The sequence below is a fragment of the Palaemon carinicauda genome, chromosome 18 (assembly GCF_036898095.1).
Source record: "Palaemon carinicauda isolate YSFRI2023 chromosome 18, ASM3689809v2, whole genome shotgun sequence".
NCBI classification, from domain to species: Eukaryota; Metazoa; Arthropoda; class Malacostraca; order Decapoda; family Palaemonidae; genus Palaemon; species Palaemon carinicauda.
In genome coordinates, this window is record NC_090742.1 from 26,617,237 (window position 1) to 26,633,092 (window position 15,856).

Below are 15,856 nucleotides of genomic sequence, written 5' to 3' on the forward strand. Positions count from 1 at the left end.
TATATATATATATATATGTATATATATAAATTTATATATATGCTTATATATAAATTTATATACATGCATATATATACATTTATATATATGCACACACACACACACACACACACATATATATATATATATATATATATATATATATATATATATATATATATATATATATATATATATATATATATATATATATATATATACATATATACATATATATATATATACATAGATTTATATATATGCATATATATATATATATATATATATATATATATATATATGTATATGTATATATATATATATATATATATATATATATATATATATATATATATATATATATGCATTTATATTTGATCTTTTTTAAAAGTCAGGGTTAACATCATTTTGACATTGGGGGTGGGGTGGGGGAGGGAGGTCTTTTGTTCCAGAGATTCACACACACACGCACACACATTTATGCAGAATATCAGAAAATGTACTTAATCTATTCTTAGGCTCCATATGAAAGCACTGCATGCATAGTTTTCTTACATATTTATAAATAAAAAACAGTGATGTATCAACTACTTATTTAGTGCTCTTCCCAAAAATCACTGTCATTGTTTTTATCTGGAAAGAACACAGTACCTACAGTATAAGACAAAGCTCAATTGTCATGACATCTTTAAAGTTTGATGATTTATGCACATGAAAATAACATTTCATATACCTTGTCTGAAGTAGCTGTTGAACATCTCTCTGGTGCATGGAGAAACTCTCAGTTCTTTCAGAACATCGGCCGTGTCAAGGGGATGGTTGTGATTCCCCAATGATCATCATGAAGCATGGGAAGTCCTTTATATGTTCAGGAGATCTTGAGCGCACAATCTTGATCTCAACATCCATAAGCACCTTGCAACTGTGAAAAAAACAGCAATCATTAACTCTACATAAAACTTTTCCCTAATAAAAAAAAAATCTTAAAATCAAAATGAAAACAATAATACTGTAAAAAAAAGAAAAAAAAAACTATGTTTAAAAAACTCCCCACAGGGTTACGTTAGTTTAACAGCTTTAGTTGAAATTAATTTTCCCTGAACCAATCCCTGCTGTATCAGTTGGTATGGTGATATTTGTGAATACAAGGTTGAAACATTTTTTAGTAAGTTTCGATTTTTCTCCTTTTTTTATTTTATTGTTCTTAGGGGGGGGGGGTAAAATTTACTTATAGCAAACAGTTTAATTACTCCCTTGTCTTTACCTGTGCATTGCAAACTTGGGGAACTGGATGGAAATTGTTTTTTTGGGGGGAAGGCAAATTACCATCAGATATCTAAGAAAATTCCCCTAAACTGGCGAATGCATAAGTAAGGTCTAAACTCATGATCATTCGGTTATTCACCAAAAGAAGTATATATATCAGTAGGGTTTAATTCACACATGAAATGCAGTTCTAGAATGGTATCAACATTTATCTATATTTGTGCATTACTACTTAGAGTATTTCAAGGAAGCCTTAAAGAAATTTCCCTAATTTAATTAAATTGCCCTATTTTTCAATGGCCATTTGTAACTCATTATGCCTCCCTTACTCTAAACCTCGGTTTCCTGTCAGTTCCCGAAGTTTTCTGTGCATAGCTAAAGTTATATAGCGCCCCTCGCTAAAGGTAAACTTAACCAAAGTTTTTTTTTTTTTTTTTTTTTTTTTTTTTTTTTTTGTGTGGTGGTGTTCATAGTGGATGGGAAGTCATACTGCCACAGTATGTGATTTACGACAGGAAGGAAGGCCTAAGCAATTATAAATACAATCGAACTGACCAGAAAAGTTTCGGCCGCTAATAACAGGGCTCTGGGCAGTGTTGCCACTCTGATATTTCATAATAGCCAAGATGTGGCCTCAAAAATAGCCAAGATTAGCCACGAAAGGCCAAGATTCAAAGTTACCATAGCGTCAATATTAAATTATCACATCTATAGAAAAGTATATCAAGATCCATTACTTACCAATGATACTAAATAAACTAAAGAAGAAACACATGGGCGGGTTTTGCCATGTCACTTATATCATCATTTTCCTCTTCAGCTGGATGTATGTTAATTTCAGCACATTTCCTTGTTCTTTCCTGATATCTTTGATGACATTTACCATTTTTCAGTTCATTTAGGAGAAAACTAGATGGCTTCCAGTTATAGCAAGTGACGTCCTGTCTAGCAATTGCTTGCTTTGCAAGCAGTCTATTGGCCACTGTGTCCGTTAGTAACCTGTTTGTTTGTTTTTAATTACATTAACTTGAGAAAAAACTCTTTCTGCTGCTGCCGTCGAGTGAGGGAGGGCTAAAAGATTACATATTGTCTAGTTCTGCCCAAAATGAACAAGGCGATAGATTTAAGTTCTCTGTGGAAGAGCGTGCATGCAAAAGACTTTGCCACTGATCATCTAGATCATCAAGGTCTTCCTCTTTAACTAATTGTGGAAAGTGAGATGCAAGTTTAATTATCGACTATACCCTTTTTTGTGGTGACAGTGAAAGCTTGGGCTCCAGAATTTGAAGAAGAGCTGGTACACTATCATCTTCAAACGGGAATCTTTTCCTTATTTGCACACAAAGCTCTGATAGGAACTTCTGACAACCACGACGAAAGTTTCTTTCACCTTCTCCAATAGGCTCATCCATCAGCAAAGCTTCACATCTTCCTCCTAGGTGCAGATCTTTACTGTCAAGGAAATTAGACGAATTTCTTGGGTCAATTTCTGAAAGTCTATGTGATTCTAAGATTTCTTGTTTAATGAACATTCCAATAATGCTGCGATATTCATCTGTTATGGTTGAAAAGAGGGAGCTTAGTCTGAAATATTCAGATCGGAATTCTGTATTCATCTTATCTATCTTCTTTATTATATAATTTAAAAATAGCAGCATGTGACTTGTACCACGGTTTTTCATTGTATGTAATATAACAGCTGCTCCATCAATTTTATCTGTTCTTTCTTCACTTTCGAAGAACAATACCAGTGCTCTCCACCGAGAATGCTGTAACTGTCCAGTGCCCATGTATTGGTATTAAAAACGGGTGTTGTAATAAATGAATATATTTTAAACGTGATGCTAATAGGATATATCGTCTCATTATTATTCATAAAAAAAAATTATACAACATACAAGTATATATACACTTGTCTTAGCCAAATATGACGTAAAATGGTATGCATTCTAATTAATTTTCTCGACTTTCTAATGTGGAATTATGGACAAAAATTGGCGGGATCTACAGTGTTACCATTCAACTAAACTTATTACACCGCGTTAATTTGGTACAGCATACCCTAGGAATGGAGAAAACTCAATGGCATATACATATTATATATATTTACATTAATTGTTTATAAAGTAGGCTTCGTTCAAACAGCTACAAGCGTATTTTTAAAGGTTGTTTATACAGCTGTAGCTGGGATAACGTAAAGGGGTGGAGCCTGGCCACGGATGACGGGCGAGGGGGCGGGGCTTGTATATACTACACCGGTCTTCAGGAATATGCGGCACGGACACCACCCACCCATTGAGATACTACCGCTAGAGAGTTATTGGGTCCTTTGGCTGGTCAGACAGTACTACACCTGATCCCTCTTTCTGGATACCGATCGTTTTAACTTTGCCTACGAATACACCGATTAGTCTGGCATATACTTTCCACATTCTCCTCTGTCCTCTCCTCACTGAGATTACAATAAAATTCTTCTACGCCCAAAGGGTAACTACTGCAATGTAATTGTTCAGTGGCTACTTTCCTCTTGGTAAGGGTAGAAGAGACTCTTTAGCTATGATAAGCAGCTCTTCTAGGAGAAGGACACTCCAAAATCAAACCATTGTTCACTAGTCTTGGATAGTGCCGTAGACTCTGTACCATAGTCTTCTACTGTCCTGGGGTAGAGTTCTCTTGCTTAAGGGTACACTCCGGGACGCTATTTTTTTTTCTTTTATTTTTCTCTTCTTGTTTTTTGAAGTTTTTACAGTTTACATAAGGAAGATCTCTTTTAATGTTGTTACTGTTCTTGAAATATTTTATTTTAATTGTTCATTACTCATGTAGTTTATTTATTTCCTTTCCTCACAAGGCTATTTTTACCTGGTAGAGCCCTTGGGCTTATAGCATCCTAGTTTTCCAACTAAGCTACTGCTTACCTAATAATAATAATAATAATAATAATAATAATAATAATAATAATAATAATGTTATTAGAATCCCATTTACTCTCTTCATGCAATAAAAAGATTTCTTTCACTGATTTTCTCTTTTTTTTTCAGAAACGAAACTTGATGCAAGTTTTCCAATGAAAAACTTTATCTTGGATCAGGAAAGAAATCTTTAAGAAGGCTTTCTGTCTTATGCCAAAAAGATAGATTATGAATCAACAAAGTTGAACTGAAATAAAAACTTTCTCTTTAGTGAGAGACAATGAATTACATGAATATTCTCCTGACAAAAGAAAATGCGGGTTTTTACTGATAATAAAAAGTACTTTATAATAATTTCAAATATTATATTTTACACGAAACGTCCATTTAAAGTAAGAAAGCGAAATGAAAAATGCTAGCCTCCTATTTCTCGAAGCAGGCATCGTGTACCTCATAATATTTTACGTTCACTAAATTCTATGTACATAGAAGATCAGAAGAATATTCTATACGAGAGAGAGAGAGAGAGAGAGAGAGAGAGAGAGAGAGAGAGAGAGAGAGAGAGAGAGAGAGAGAGAGAGAGAGAGAGGAGGGGGATGAATTCATTTTAAATGTTCACTGTTTTTTTCGGTCTTTATTTCCGATTCTCACAATGACAGAACATATTCCGGAGGCGGCGAGTCACTGAAGGAAGATGTCCGTGTGCTTTGTACATCTCGAAGGTCCCTGTAAATAGTACGTTACTAACCACACCATCTTTGCTTGGCAGATTCAGTTAAACAAACTCTATCAATCCCTTAAAAATACTTTCAGATATTTTTATTATTTTTTAGTCTCATAAGATGCATTTTGCATCTGGTAATTTGCAGTGATATTCTCCCTTTTATTTGTGGGCATAACTTTTTTTGTTTTACAAAAGATGCAAAAGTAAATATTAATAAAAGGAAATTCATTCAGGTAAATGATATGATATATATATATATATATATATATATATATATATATATATATATATATATATATATATATATATATATATACATATATATATATATATATATATATATATATATATATATATATATATATATATATATATATATATATGTATATATAAATACATTTATACATGCATGCACATTTACACACACACACACACACACACACACACACACACACATATATATATATATATATATATATATATATATATATATATATATATATATATATATATATATATATACACTCCAGATATGTTAAATTCTTTGGCTACTAATTTTTTCTGCTTAGACGAGTCAAGTAAGAAGTCCTTGAAAAGGGACAAGGGCTTGGCCGCTTGAGTGATAGATTTATTCATGTGGTGTTGAGACAGAAATATATGGAAAAAAAAACAACATTGAAGTTTGGAGAGGAATAACGAATTTGATGAAAATTAAGTTTGATGTTGGTGACATTTATAAAACAATACGAAAAGGAAATGGATGATGGACAAGCAAAATGACTGAATCCAATTAAAATATAATTTTCCTCATATATGCGTGATTGCTTGACCCTCGGCATTTAGGGAATAGGAAATTTGGTAGCAGGATGCTTGATGATATGATATAATAATTACTTATTTTACAAATACCCTGTATTTAGAGATGTTATCAAACAATGGTCTAAGACCTGCGGCCAAATAAGCTTCTTTTGAAGCATAGTTGTTGTTGTTGTTGTTGTTGTTGTTGTTGTAGATTTCAAGCAAGGGCTTTTGCAATTATGCAGCTCGTAGTGAAGCATAGTTCATGATACTGTGTCTCCATGGTTACTTCTTTACTTCACAGCATTCGCAATCTGTTAAAAAAGAAAGAAAAAAAAAGTGACTAACCCATAAGCTTCATCATCAGTTTCCACGAAGGAGAAATTTGTTGAAAAGAATAGTCAAATGTGAGAGATAACAATAGTAAATGATTCATGCTACTCCGAAAAAAGCCGTGTTAAATAAATTTTCTTAAAAACACTGCTGATATTAATAGTTTCCTCCGTTACTGGCAACGAAATACAATTTTCAAAATGTCCACTTTTGGTCTGATTAACATTCGTCCGGTTAATATTCGCATGTCTGAGATGGCTTCACGCTAAAGATGCGGATACTTATGCTATTTGAAACTTTAAAGATAGAATTAAAACAATTATATTAGTAATAAAATTCGGGGAGATTATGGGCAAAAAACAGTTTCTTAGGATTGGGGTGGTCTATTAGAAGCGTCCCTACCTGGTGTTCTACCGGAAGGGAGGTCGATTACCGCTCAAACTCGACAGTTTCTTGTAGTGCCTGCAACCTCATCATCCTTGTGAACTAAAAATGGGATGTTTGTGGGAGCCTATAGGTTTACATGGTGAGTCATCAATTGCCATTGCCCGGCCCTCCCTGGCCCTAGCCTGGGTGTTGATCATATGTCTTCTTTGCCTTCAGCTTTTCCCTTTACTCTGTGGAGTCGCTGTCACCTTTAATACTTTGACTGTCCCCCCTGATAATAAACATAATATGTATATATGGTCAGTCTCTAGAGTCTAGAGCAGGGATGGGGAACCTGCGGCTTTAAGGCTGCATATGGCCTTCTGGACCATCAAATGCGGCCTTCTACGGCCTTTGATATATGTACAGTATGTGTAGTATATTTCTGCTTTGACACTGATTATTGTGTGTTTGAAATCATTCTACTGTATGTACACACATACAAATATGTACACACAGACAATAGGAGAGTTGTGTTTAGTGATGTACCACCCTTAGAATGGAAGAAATTTTTCCTTGAATTCGATGAGTCTTAACTGAATACAATGTGCAGTTTCCTTGTCAGCTGCAACAGCTGTTGTAGCTGACAAGGAAAAAACTGCTAGTTGCAGTGAGTGAGTGATTTAACGTATGATGGACGAGAGAGTTCCTGTTTTGTCCATCTCCTCACTGTGATCTATGTTAGTTTTAGATGAGTTAACAGGTTTCATATTTTTGGCATAAAAATATTTCATTTGTGCTTTCACTGATGAGTTTTGATTGTATGAAAAACAGCTTCCCTTTGGTAACCTTAACGCAAGGACAAGAGGAACAGACATTTTAACAACTTCAATAAGCAATGTCACAAAGGAGGACTAAATTTTACTTCCTTATTATAATAAGTTATGCACTGATGGTGTTCCAGCTATGTTGACTAAAAACTAGGGATTTATTGAACATCTTAAGAAAGCAAATAATTTATTTTTGTCAATGAAAATGGCTAAGTGTGTTTAAAGATAAATTTTTTTACTGGGATGTTGCATTTTTATGAGATGTGATTGTTTAAAAAAAGTACCTACTTGCCTATATAAAATATTTGAAAAGGTTATATTGTTGATATTTATAAACTATCTTTTCCAAAATATTAATATTATTTTATTCATCACTTCAATACAAAGAACCTACTTAAAGTAATTTGATAATGACATGATTTCGATATTATTCATTTACTTACAGTAGTTTGAAAACTACCCAAACTTGAATGAAATATTTTAAAATTTAATTTTCAATATAATCTATTTACTGATTATTTGTATAAAAAGTACTTAATTCAAATATTTGAAATTGTAATGCTTTAATTTTTTATAAACCTGTCACTCATTCTTTAGATTACTAATAAATTACTTAGAGGATAAAATAACCAACAAAATTCTATGCGGCCTTGAGGAGCATTGAGGAATTGCAAGATGGCCTTCATCCAAAAAAGGGTTCCCCACCCCTGGTCTAGAGCATTATCCAGCTTGCTAGGGCATTGTCACTGACCCTTACCTCTGCCATTTATGAACGGCCTTTAAATAATTTGCGTAGTTCATCCCTAAGATCCAGGTAAATTTAATTGAAAAGTCAGAGGGATTTGAAAGCCACACTGGAATGCTATACAGAATGTCACGCTGGTTGACAACTCAGAAATGAAAAACGAGGGATTTCAACAACAGTGGAATTAAAGTAATTTCATATTAATAAAGGATTTAACGGAACCGGTACTTTACTTGGGTGCTTAGAGGATATCGACGCTGGTTGTTGGAGAGGGTGTGTGGATGGACACCTCGTATAACAATAGTATATATGAAAATGGGTGTCGGAAGCATAATTTCCAACGGGGGCCAAATCTTGATACACGTATGGATAGTTTTTGGTATCAAGCAGACAAAAACTTTAGATCATTTGAATTAGCAGGTTAATTTGAAAAAAAACATTATAAAGCGAATATATATATATATATATATATATATATATATATATATATATATATATAAATATGTGTGTGTGTGTGTGTCTACATATAATATATATATATATATATATATATATATATATATATATATATATATATATATATATATATATATATATATATATATATATATATATATATATATATATATATATATATATATATATATATACAGTATATTGTGGAATTGCTAAGCCAATACTTTATGTGAAGCAAGTTGTGATACAGAATGTTACATTTAACTTTTTTCCAATAGTTCCATGTAAAGTTCAAATAAAATAAAATATTTCTCGAAAGAATAATTCAGTTAACTACGACATTCAAAGATTATTCAATAGAATAAGGATACCTTTAATTTATTTAGATCTATATTACACGCACACGCCACCCCCTCTCATGACCGTAAGACGACTCTCTCTCTCTCTCTCTCTCTCTCTCTCTCTCTCTCTCTCTCTCTCTCTCTCTCTCTCTCTCTCTCTCTCTCTCTCTCTCTCTATCTATCTATATATATATATATATATATATATATATATATATATATATATATATATATATATATATATATATATATATATACATATATATATATATATATATATATATATATATATATATATATATATAGAGAGAGAGAGAGAGAGAGAGAGAGAGAGAGAGAGAGAGAGAGAGAGAGAGAGAGAGAGAGAGAGAGAGAGAGAGAATAGTCATACCGTCATGAGAGGGGGTGGCGTGTGCGTGTAATATAGATCTAAATATTTACCCGCCAATTTGACAGGTCGCATACGCTGGTTATCTAATATTCTTTGTTAAGAAAATAAAATATTTTCCAAACTCTTTTCCCTTCCTCACTGTTTGCAGCGGGAAGTTCATGACAACTCTCTTTTCAGTGACTCCTAGAAGGCTGTCTTCCAGTGCAGTTTCTCATTAACGCTTTCTTTCTCCTTTCCGCAGACGATGGCAGTGACAAAAATATTCCAGTGGCATCTAGTTATATTCTTCATTTTTCTAATTCAAGTGGATAAACGTGAGTATTTGAATCCTCCACTTCCTCTTATAAAGCATCATAAATAGTTTAGCTTACTTGGTAATTGCAGTTCCTTATTTGATTAGTATGTTTTGATTTTGTTTAAGAATTTTGGTGGCTAAGAAAATCAAGTCTTGTAGCTACTCATTTATATTATAGGCTGTTTTTTTTATTATGATATCACCTTAAATTAGTATTAATAATGACTATGAAATCCAACAACATATAAAATGACGAGTTAAATGAATAGGTCGATAATATAACAAAAAATGAAATATTTTTTCCAGCTCCACCCAATGAAATTCAGGTTAGAAACTACTAAGGCTGAATCTTATTTATGCAGAAAAGAGCAATTACGAGAGAGAGAGAGAGAGAGGAGAGAGAGAGAGAGAGAGAGAGAGAGAGAGAGAGAGAGAGAGAGAGAGAGAGAGAGAGAGTTATTCTTTCTACATTCTCCTTTGTCCTCATACTCTTGACAACAATGAGATTACCAAACAATTCTTCACTCAAGGGGTTAACTACTGCAATGTAATTGTTCAGTGGCCACTTTCCTCTTGGTAAGGGTAGAAGAGACTCTTTAGCTATGATAAGCAGCTCCTCTAGGAGAAGGACACTCCAAAATCAAACCATTGTTCTCTAGTCCTGGATAGTGCCATATCCTCTGTACCATGGTCTTCTACTGTCTTAGGATAGAGTTCTCTTGTTTGAGGTTACACTAGGGCACGCTGTTCTGTCTTGTTTCTCTTCCTCTTGTTTTGTTAAGGTTTTTATAGTTTATATTGGAGATATTTATTTCAATGTTACTCTTCTTAAAATATTTTATTTTCCTTTTTTCCTTTCCTCCCTGGGCTATTTTCCTTGTTGGAGTTCCTGGTCTTATAGCATCCTGCTTTTCTAACTAGAGTTGTAGCTTAGCAAGTAATAATGATAATAAAAATCACACTTCCAAGTATTAGGTTTTCCTCCTCATCAAACTCTTTTTGGTAGCATTTCTGTCATGTTTCAAGACATTTTGTTCTTTCCCAGTGCCTTGCAGAGTAGTATTTACTTCTTTCCATCTTCCTTTATCAAAGTTTTTGTTCTGCTCTGTCTCGTATTCTAGTTCGACGGTGATTAGATTATGATGCTATATAATAAAATTTCCAAAATGTTTTTGTACATTTTGTCATTTCCTAGCGCAGTCTATTATACGTTTTGGTTGTGATCTTTCCTGATCTTTCCAAAGTGTGAACCCCTTTACATCTTAAATCCCCGTTAAGTAAGACTAACTCCTGATCGCTCATCCAACCTAAATTCATGTCCCCATTTCTATATTGATTCCTGTATCCTAAAAGCCTACATCTCCATTGAAGCTCGCTAATACCTTTAATGGCTGTTTTTCATTTAGTTTTTCATAATTTTTTCACGTTCCTATAATCATTCGTCGTCAGCCTGGGAAATAAGGATAACAACCACATCTAAGAATACGTCAAGGTATACATGGAGGAGGTTAGATAGGGAGGTGTTAGATAAGGAAGTTAGATAGGGAGGAAGTCAAATAGGGAGTAGGTCAGATAGGGAGGGGCTAGATAAGGAGGTTAGATAGGGAGGAGGTTTTATAGGGAGAAGGTTAGATAGGGAGGGGTTAGATAAGGAGGAGTTTAGATAGGGAGGAAGTGCCCTGAGTCCAGACTGGTGTAGTCAACCCGGTCAGTGACTAGTTGGCAAAAAGGTCACTAACCTGATAATGCTCGCTCACGTCAACCATCTGTGTAGCTTGGCTAGAAGTTGCCCTTGCTTTTTTTTTTATTATCATTAAAAAAGCCTAGTTTCTTGTTCTACATATAGATGCAAGCAAAGATTCGACATCTGTTATATTTCATCGGTAAGTTTCGTCTATACTTTTAAATACAAGAATAACCATTTGCAAAGATATACATTAATACAGATGATTTTTCTGGTAACATTTACAAACTAAACTAGAATTGTAGGGTATCATTTTTTTTCTTTTATTTCAAGTTTCCCAAAAGATGAAACCAACACTACTTTTATTCTCCTCTTGTATATCCGTACATAACAAAAATGTTCTGTGCAAGTTGACCCATCCAAGAACAATTTCAAAGTGGAATTGAATTAGTATTGAATTAAAAGCTCAAGATAGAGACGACTGGCGGAATCTAACCGAGGCCCTTTGCGTCAATAGGCATAGGAGGAGATGATGATGATGATCAACAGGTAGATGGGAAACTAAGGTCCATCAATCTTTCCTTTTCTGCTAAAAAATGAAAGTCGATATGACACAGATGGTCAAACCATTAATGTGTCCATTGGTGATATGGCAATGAAACAAGAAATAAATTGGAATTGTAAGAATCATTAAGGTTTCATTGATATGGGCACTGAACTCGACGATGACAGCCTTGCAGTTGCGAAAGAGGCTCTTGTGTTTATGGTAAATGCAAGGAATGGTGGTGAGAGATTACCAATTGGATATTTTCTGATTGCAGGTATCGGCTATCATGAACGTGTTAATTTAGTTAAAAAACGATTGGCGAGGTTTCATTCAGTAGGTGCCAAAGTATCATCTTCGATCTTCGATAGATTATCAACAAATGCATCTATGATAACAGAGCTTGGGTGTGATTTAGACCTTGAATAAATAAACACTTCACATCCTCATCTAGAAATACAAAACCAGTATGCATATTTTTTTCCCTAGCATCTGATAAAATCAATCATAGATTCATTTGGCTTAAAGAAATATTTGGTTAATACAGAAGGAAACGTAATCAAGTGGGATTATATAAAAGAATTGCACAAACATGTCAAAGGATAGTTTCCATCCACGTCTTAAACTCAGATCTAAAAATCTGGTTTGATAAAAAAAAATAGATGTGAGACTTGCAGCTCAACTGCTCAGCAAATCTGTTTTGGATGCTGCAGTTTTGTCTTGATAACAATTTAAAGGTTTAAAGGCCGCTCATGAGGAGAAAAAAGTGACAGTGGCAATGCCCTAGAGACTGAGCAGTGCCAAGGCCCCCTCTGCACCCAGGCTAGAAGTAGGGAGGGCCAGGCAATAGCTGTTGCTGACTCGGAAGGTAGACCCATAGGCTCCCCCAAACACACCATCCTTATCTCACAAGGATGATGAGGTTGTAGACACTGCAAAAAACTATCGACCTTCAGTATGTTCGAACCCCCGTCCGGCATATTGCAACCCAGGGACGTTTCTAATAGACCACCACAATCCTAAAGGGTTTGAAGGGTGTGAGGCAACAATCTAGTTATAATAACGATTTAAAAAAAATTAGTTCGATATTATGAATTCGGAAAATATGTGCTCCAGCTCAGGAATAAAAAACATTACAATTTTTATTAAAGACTTTTTTAGAGAAGCTGATGCGTACATTAAACAACTAAAACTCCCTTGTGGTATTGTGGTATTCCTTTAAGTAATTCAAATCACAGAAATATTTTTCCTTTTTTTTTTTTTGTAGCTTAACTATATTGTATGATAGCTTAATATTACGAATATTTCTACGACTACGTTTTGTTTCACAGTATAGTAGTATATAGGAGACTCTTCCTCAAACCCCTTTGAAAAGAATGATAATTTTTTTACGGTCATACATACATATCACTTAGAATAAAACGATGACTTGAGCCTAATATCAATCGTTTACAGTTTGAAATCACGGGTCTCCACCCCTAATGCTTTGGGGATCCTTAGGCTTAGCTTAGTCAGCCTATTGGGTAATCCACCAAAGCTTTCACCCGAGCACTTATTCCGGCATTTCATTTGTTAACAGACGTTACACCAAGTGGGCAATGTTAGTGGCAAAATTAAGAACAACTCCCATGGACCCATGATTGGTTGAAATAGCCATCACAGGCATGAGTGACTTTTATATTGATACCAATTATCCATGACCGTGCCTTGACGAACTCCAGTTACTTCATTAATTCAGCTAAAATGTGTTAATCTTTATTTCACACAGGAGTGAGTGGAATCAGTTGTTATGTGTGTTCATCGAAGAATGGAAGTGACGTGAACTGTGATGACCCTTATCATCCAGCTCTTTCAACCTATTCGGAATCATGCCAGGTGCCCAAAGAGCATCACATTGGGCAATTCCCCGCTAATTATTGCGTTAAAATCATCGGTACATCAGGTAAGGTTTAAGATCTAGTTCAACAGACAATTTTACAATATTGTGCAGGTTTACTTGTCAGAGTTTATTGTTATAACATCTCTCTCTCTCTCTCTCTCTCTCTCTCTCTCTCTCTCTCTCTCTCTCTCTCTCTCTCTCTCTCTCTCTCTCTCTCTCTCTTCACACACACACACACACACACACACACACACACATATATATATATATATATATATATATATATATATATATATATATATATATATATATATATATATATATATATGTGTGTGTGTGTGTGTGTGTGTGTGTGTATATATCTATGTATATATATATATATATATATATATATATATATATATATATATATATATATATATATATATATATATATATATATATATATATATATATATATATATATATATATATATGAGCACTAAGCCGTTTCTTCGAATCTGGAGAGTAACATTGCCTTCAACCTTTAAATGCTGAATTGAGGATGAAGATCCTTGTGAAAGTTCCATAACATTAGTCACCTCATAACATCTATCCTACATAGGAATCTCATCAGCAGCAGCACATGGAACTCCCTATGCACTTGGCACCATTCAGCTTTATCTTGCAAGAACTCTCTGGATTCCAGGATATTAAGGCTTTTCTATTCCAGTGTCTGTTTTACATCATCTGCCTTCCACTGCTCTTAGCTCCTATCACTTCTGAGTCATTCACTCTTTTCACAAATCTATTATCGCTACGAAATACTCTGTTTCATCCTTTTAGTTTTGCTAACCCGTTTTTCACTTCTTGGTATCTCCTCATTTCCCATCCTATAAATATTACGAAAACAATTCACCTTAACAGCTTTAGCTTGTTTTTATTCCATTCCAATTGAACATTCCTATTTCACTTCCATAAGGAGAGTTAGTTCAGTAACCTTTCATACATTCTCCAGACAAGTCAAGTCTCTCACCAATTTCTTGCACACACCCTGCTACCTTTCTTATTTCTGTTCAGTGACTCGCATTTTATCTCATCTTACTAACATTTGTTATATTTAATCCATAATACGTATAAAAATTAGCCACTTTTATGTTTCTATTATCCATTATAACGCTTATTAATTTATCATCCCAGTTTTGTTTTTAATAATTTTTCTTACATAAGATTCAAGTTTTCTTCTTTTGCAGATACTTTCAAACCCTCATACTACCTTTTACAGTTTCTCTCTACTAATGCCTAATCATCATTCCCCATTGCATTCACAAATAATTTTCTCATCATTTTGTCTACATCCACTGTCCTTTCTCTGGCCTCACACATCACCTCATTCGATCTATATTAAACAGCCATAGAGATATAACACCATACTGGTCTCAGACCCACTTTTACACTAAACTAGTCACTCTCCTACTTACATACATACATACATACATACATAAACATGGTTCACGCCAGTCATACAATTCTTTACTGTCTCTCAACAACTCAGTACCCTCTTCATTGTCTTTCCATTAATTATATTCAACGCTTTTTATAAATCCCTGTCTACTGCAAACAATTCTTATCTTTTATTTGAGCTTCTTACATAATTGCATCTTAACAAACACTTAATCCATAGACCCATTTCCTTGCTTGAATCCACACTTCTCTTCTCTAAGCAGAGCCTCGGTCACCAGTGCTACTTTCGTAACTAAAATCCTAAAATCATAAAAACTTGATTTCGCTCAACTACTTATCATCTATACCAAACATTTTCAATATATTTCTGTGTCATAAGAATAAATTTCCCTTTTTTAACTTCTCACTCAATAGTTTCATAATAAATACTTAATCCTTGCACCTTTGCACCATATTCCCTGCTCTTCCCTTACCTGTGCCTCTGTTGTCTGCCTTGCTCCTTCCCTCTAAATTAAAAAATACAGCTTCCCTTTAATACTAAATATTAGTATGCAATTATAATGCTTATAGTTCTCTTTATAGAATTTATCTTTATACGACGGAACAATTATTCCTCTCAGCAATTTCTTTGGGACCTTTTTATGAGCCAAAAGTTTTCAAGTTACCACTCACACTATTGCTACTTTATTGCAGCATTTTGCCTGAAATCTCATCATTTCCTGCGTCATTTTCTTCAACACTTTCACATTCCCAAATGGCTACTTCCACATGCATTCTCACCTATCCAAGTCTTGTATCACTAAGCTCAGTTTCTAATCTATCTCCAACATTAAAAAAAAAAATAATTAGATCACTTATTTCATTGACGCA

The 15,856-nt window shown here is 33.9% G+C and overlaps 1 protein-coding gene across 1 annotated transcript in view; it reads left to right on the top strand.

The window, feature by feature from the left end:
* The window catches only part of LOC137657028 (U-scoloptoxin(05)-Sm1a-like), a 39,843-nt gene that overhangs the window by 21,831 nt on the left and 2,156 nt on the right, over positions 1-15,856 (top strand). The window contains exons 2-3 of the mRNA XM_068391387.1: positions 9,383-9,455; positions 13,433-13,606. Coding sequence (XP_068247488.1) covers positions 9,386-9,455; positions 13,433-13,606 — 244 coding nt within the window. The 5' untranslated portion in view covers positions 9,383-9,385. The remainder of the gene's footprint in view (positions 1-9,382; positions 9,456-13,432; positions 13,607-15,856) is intronic.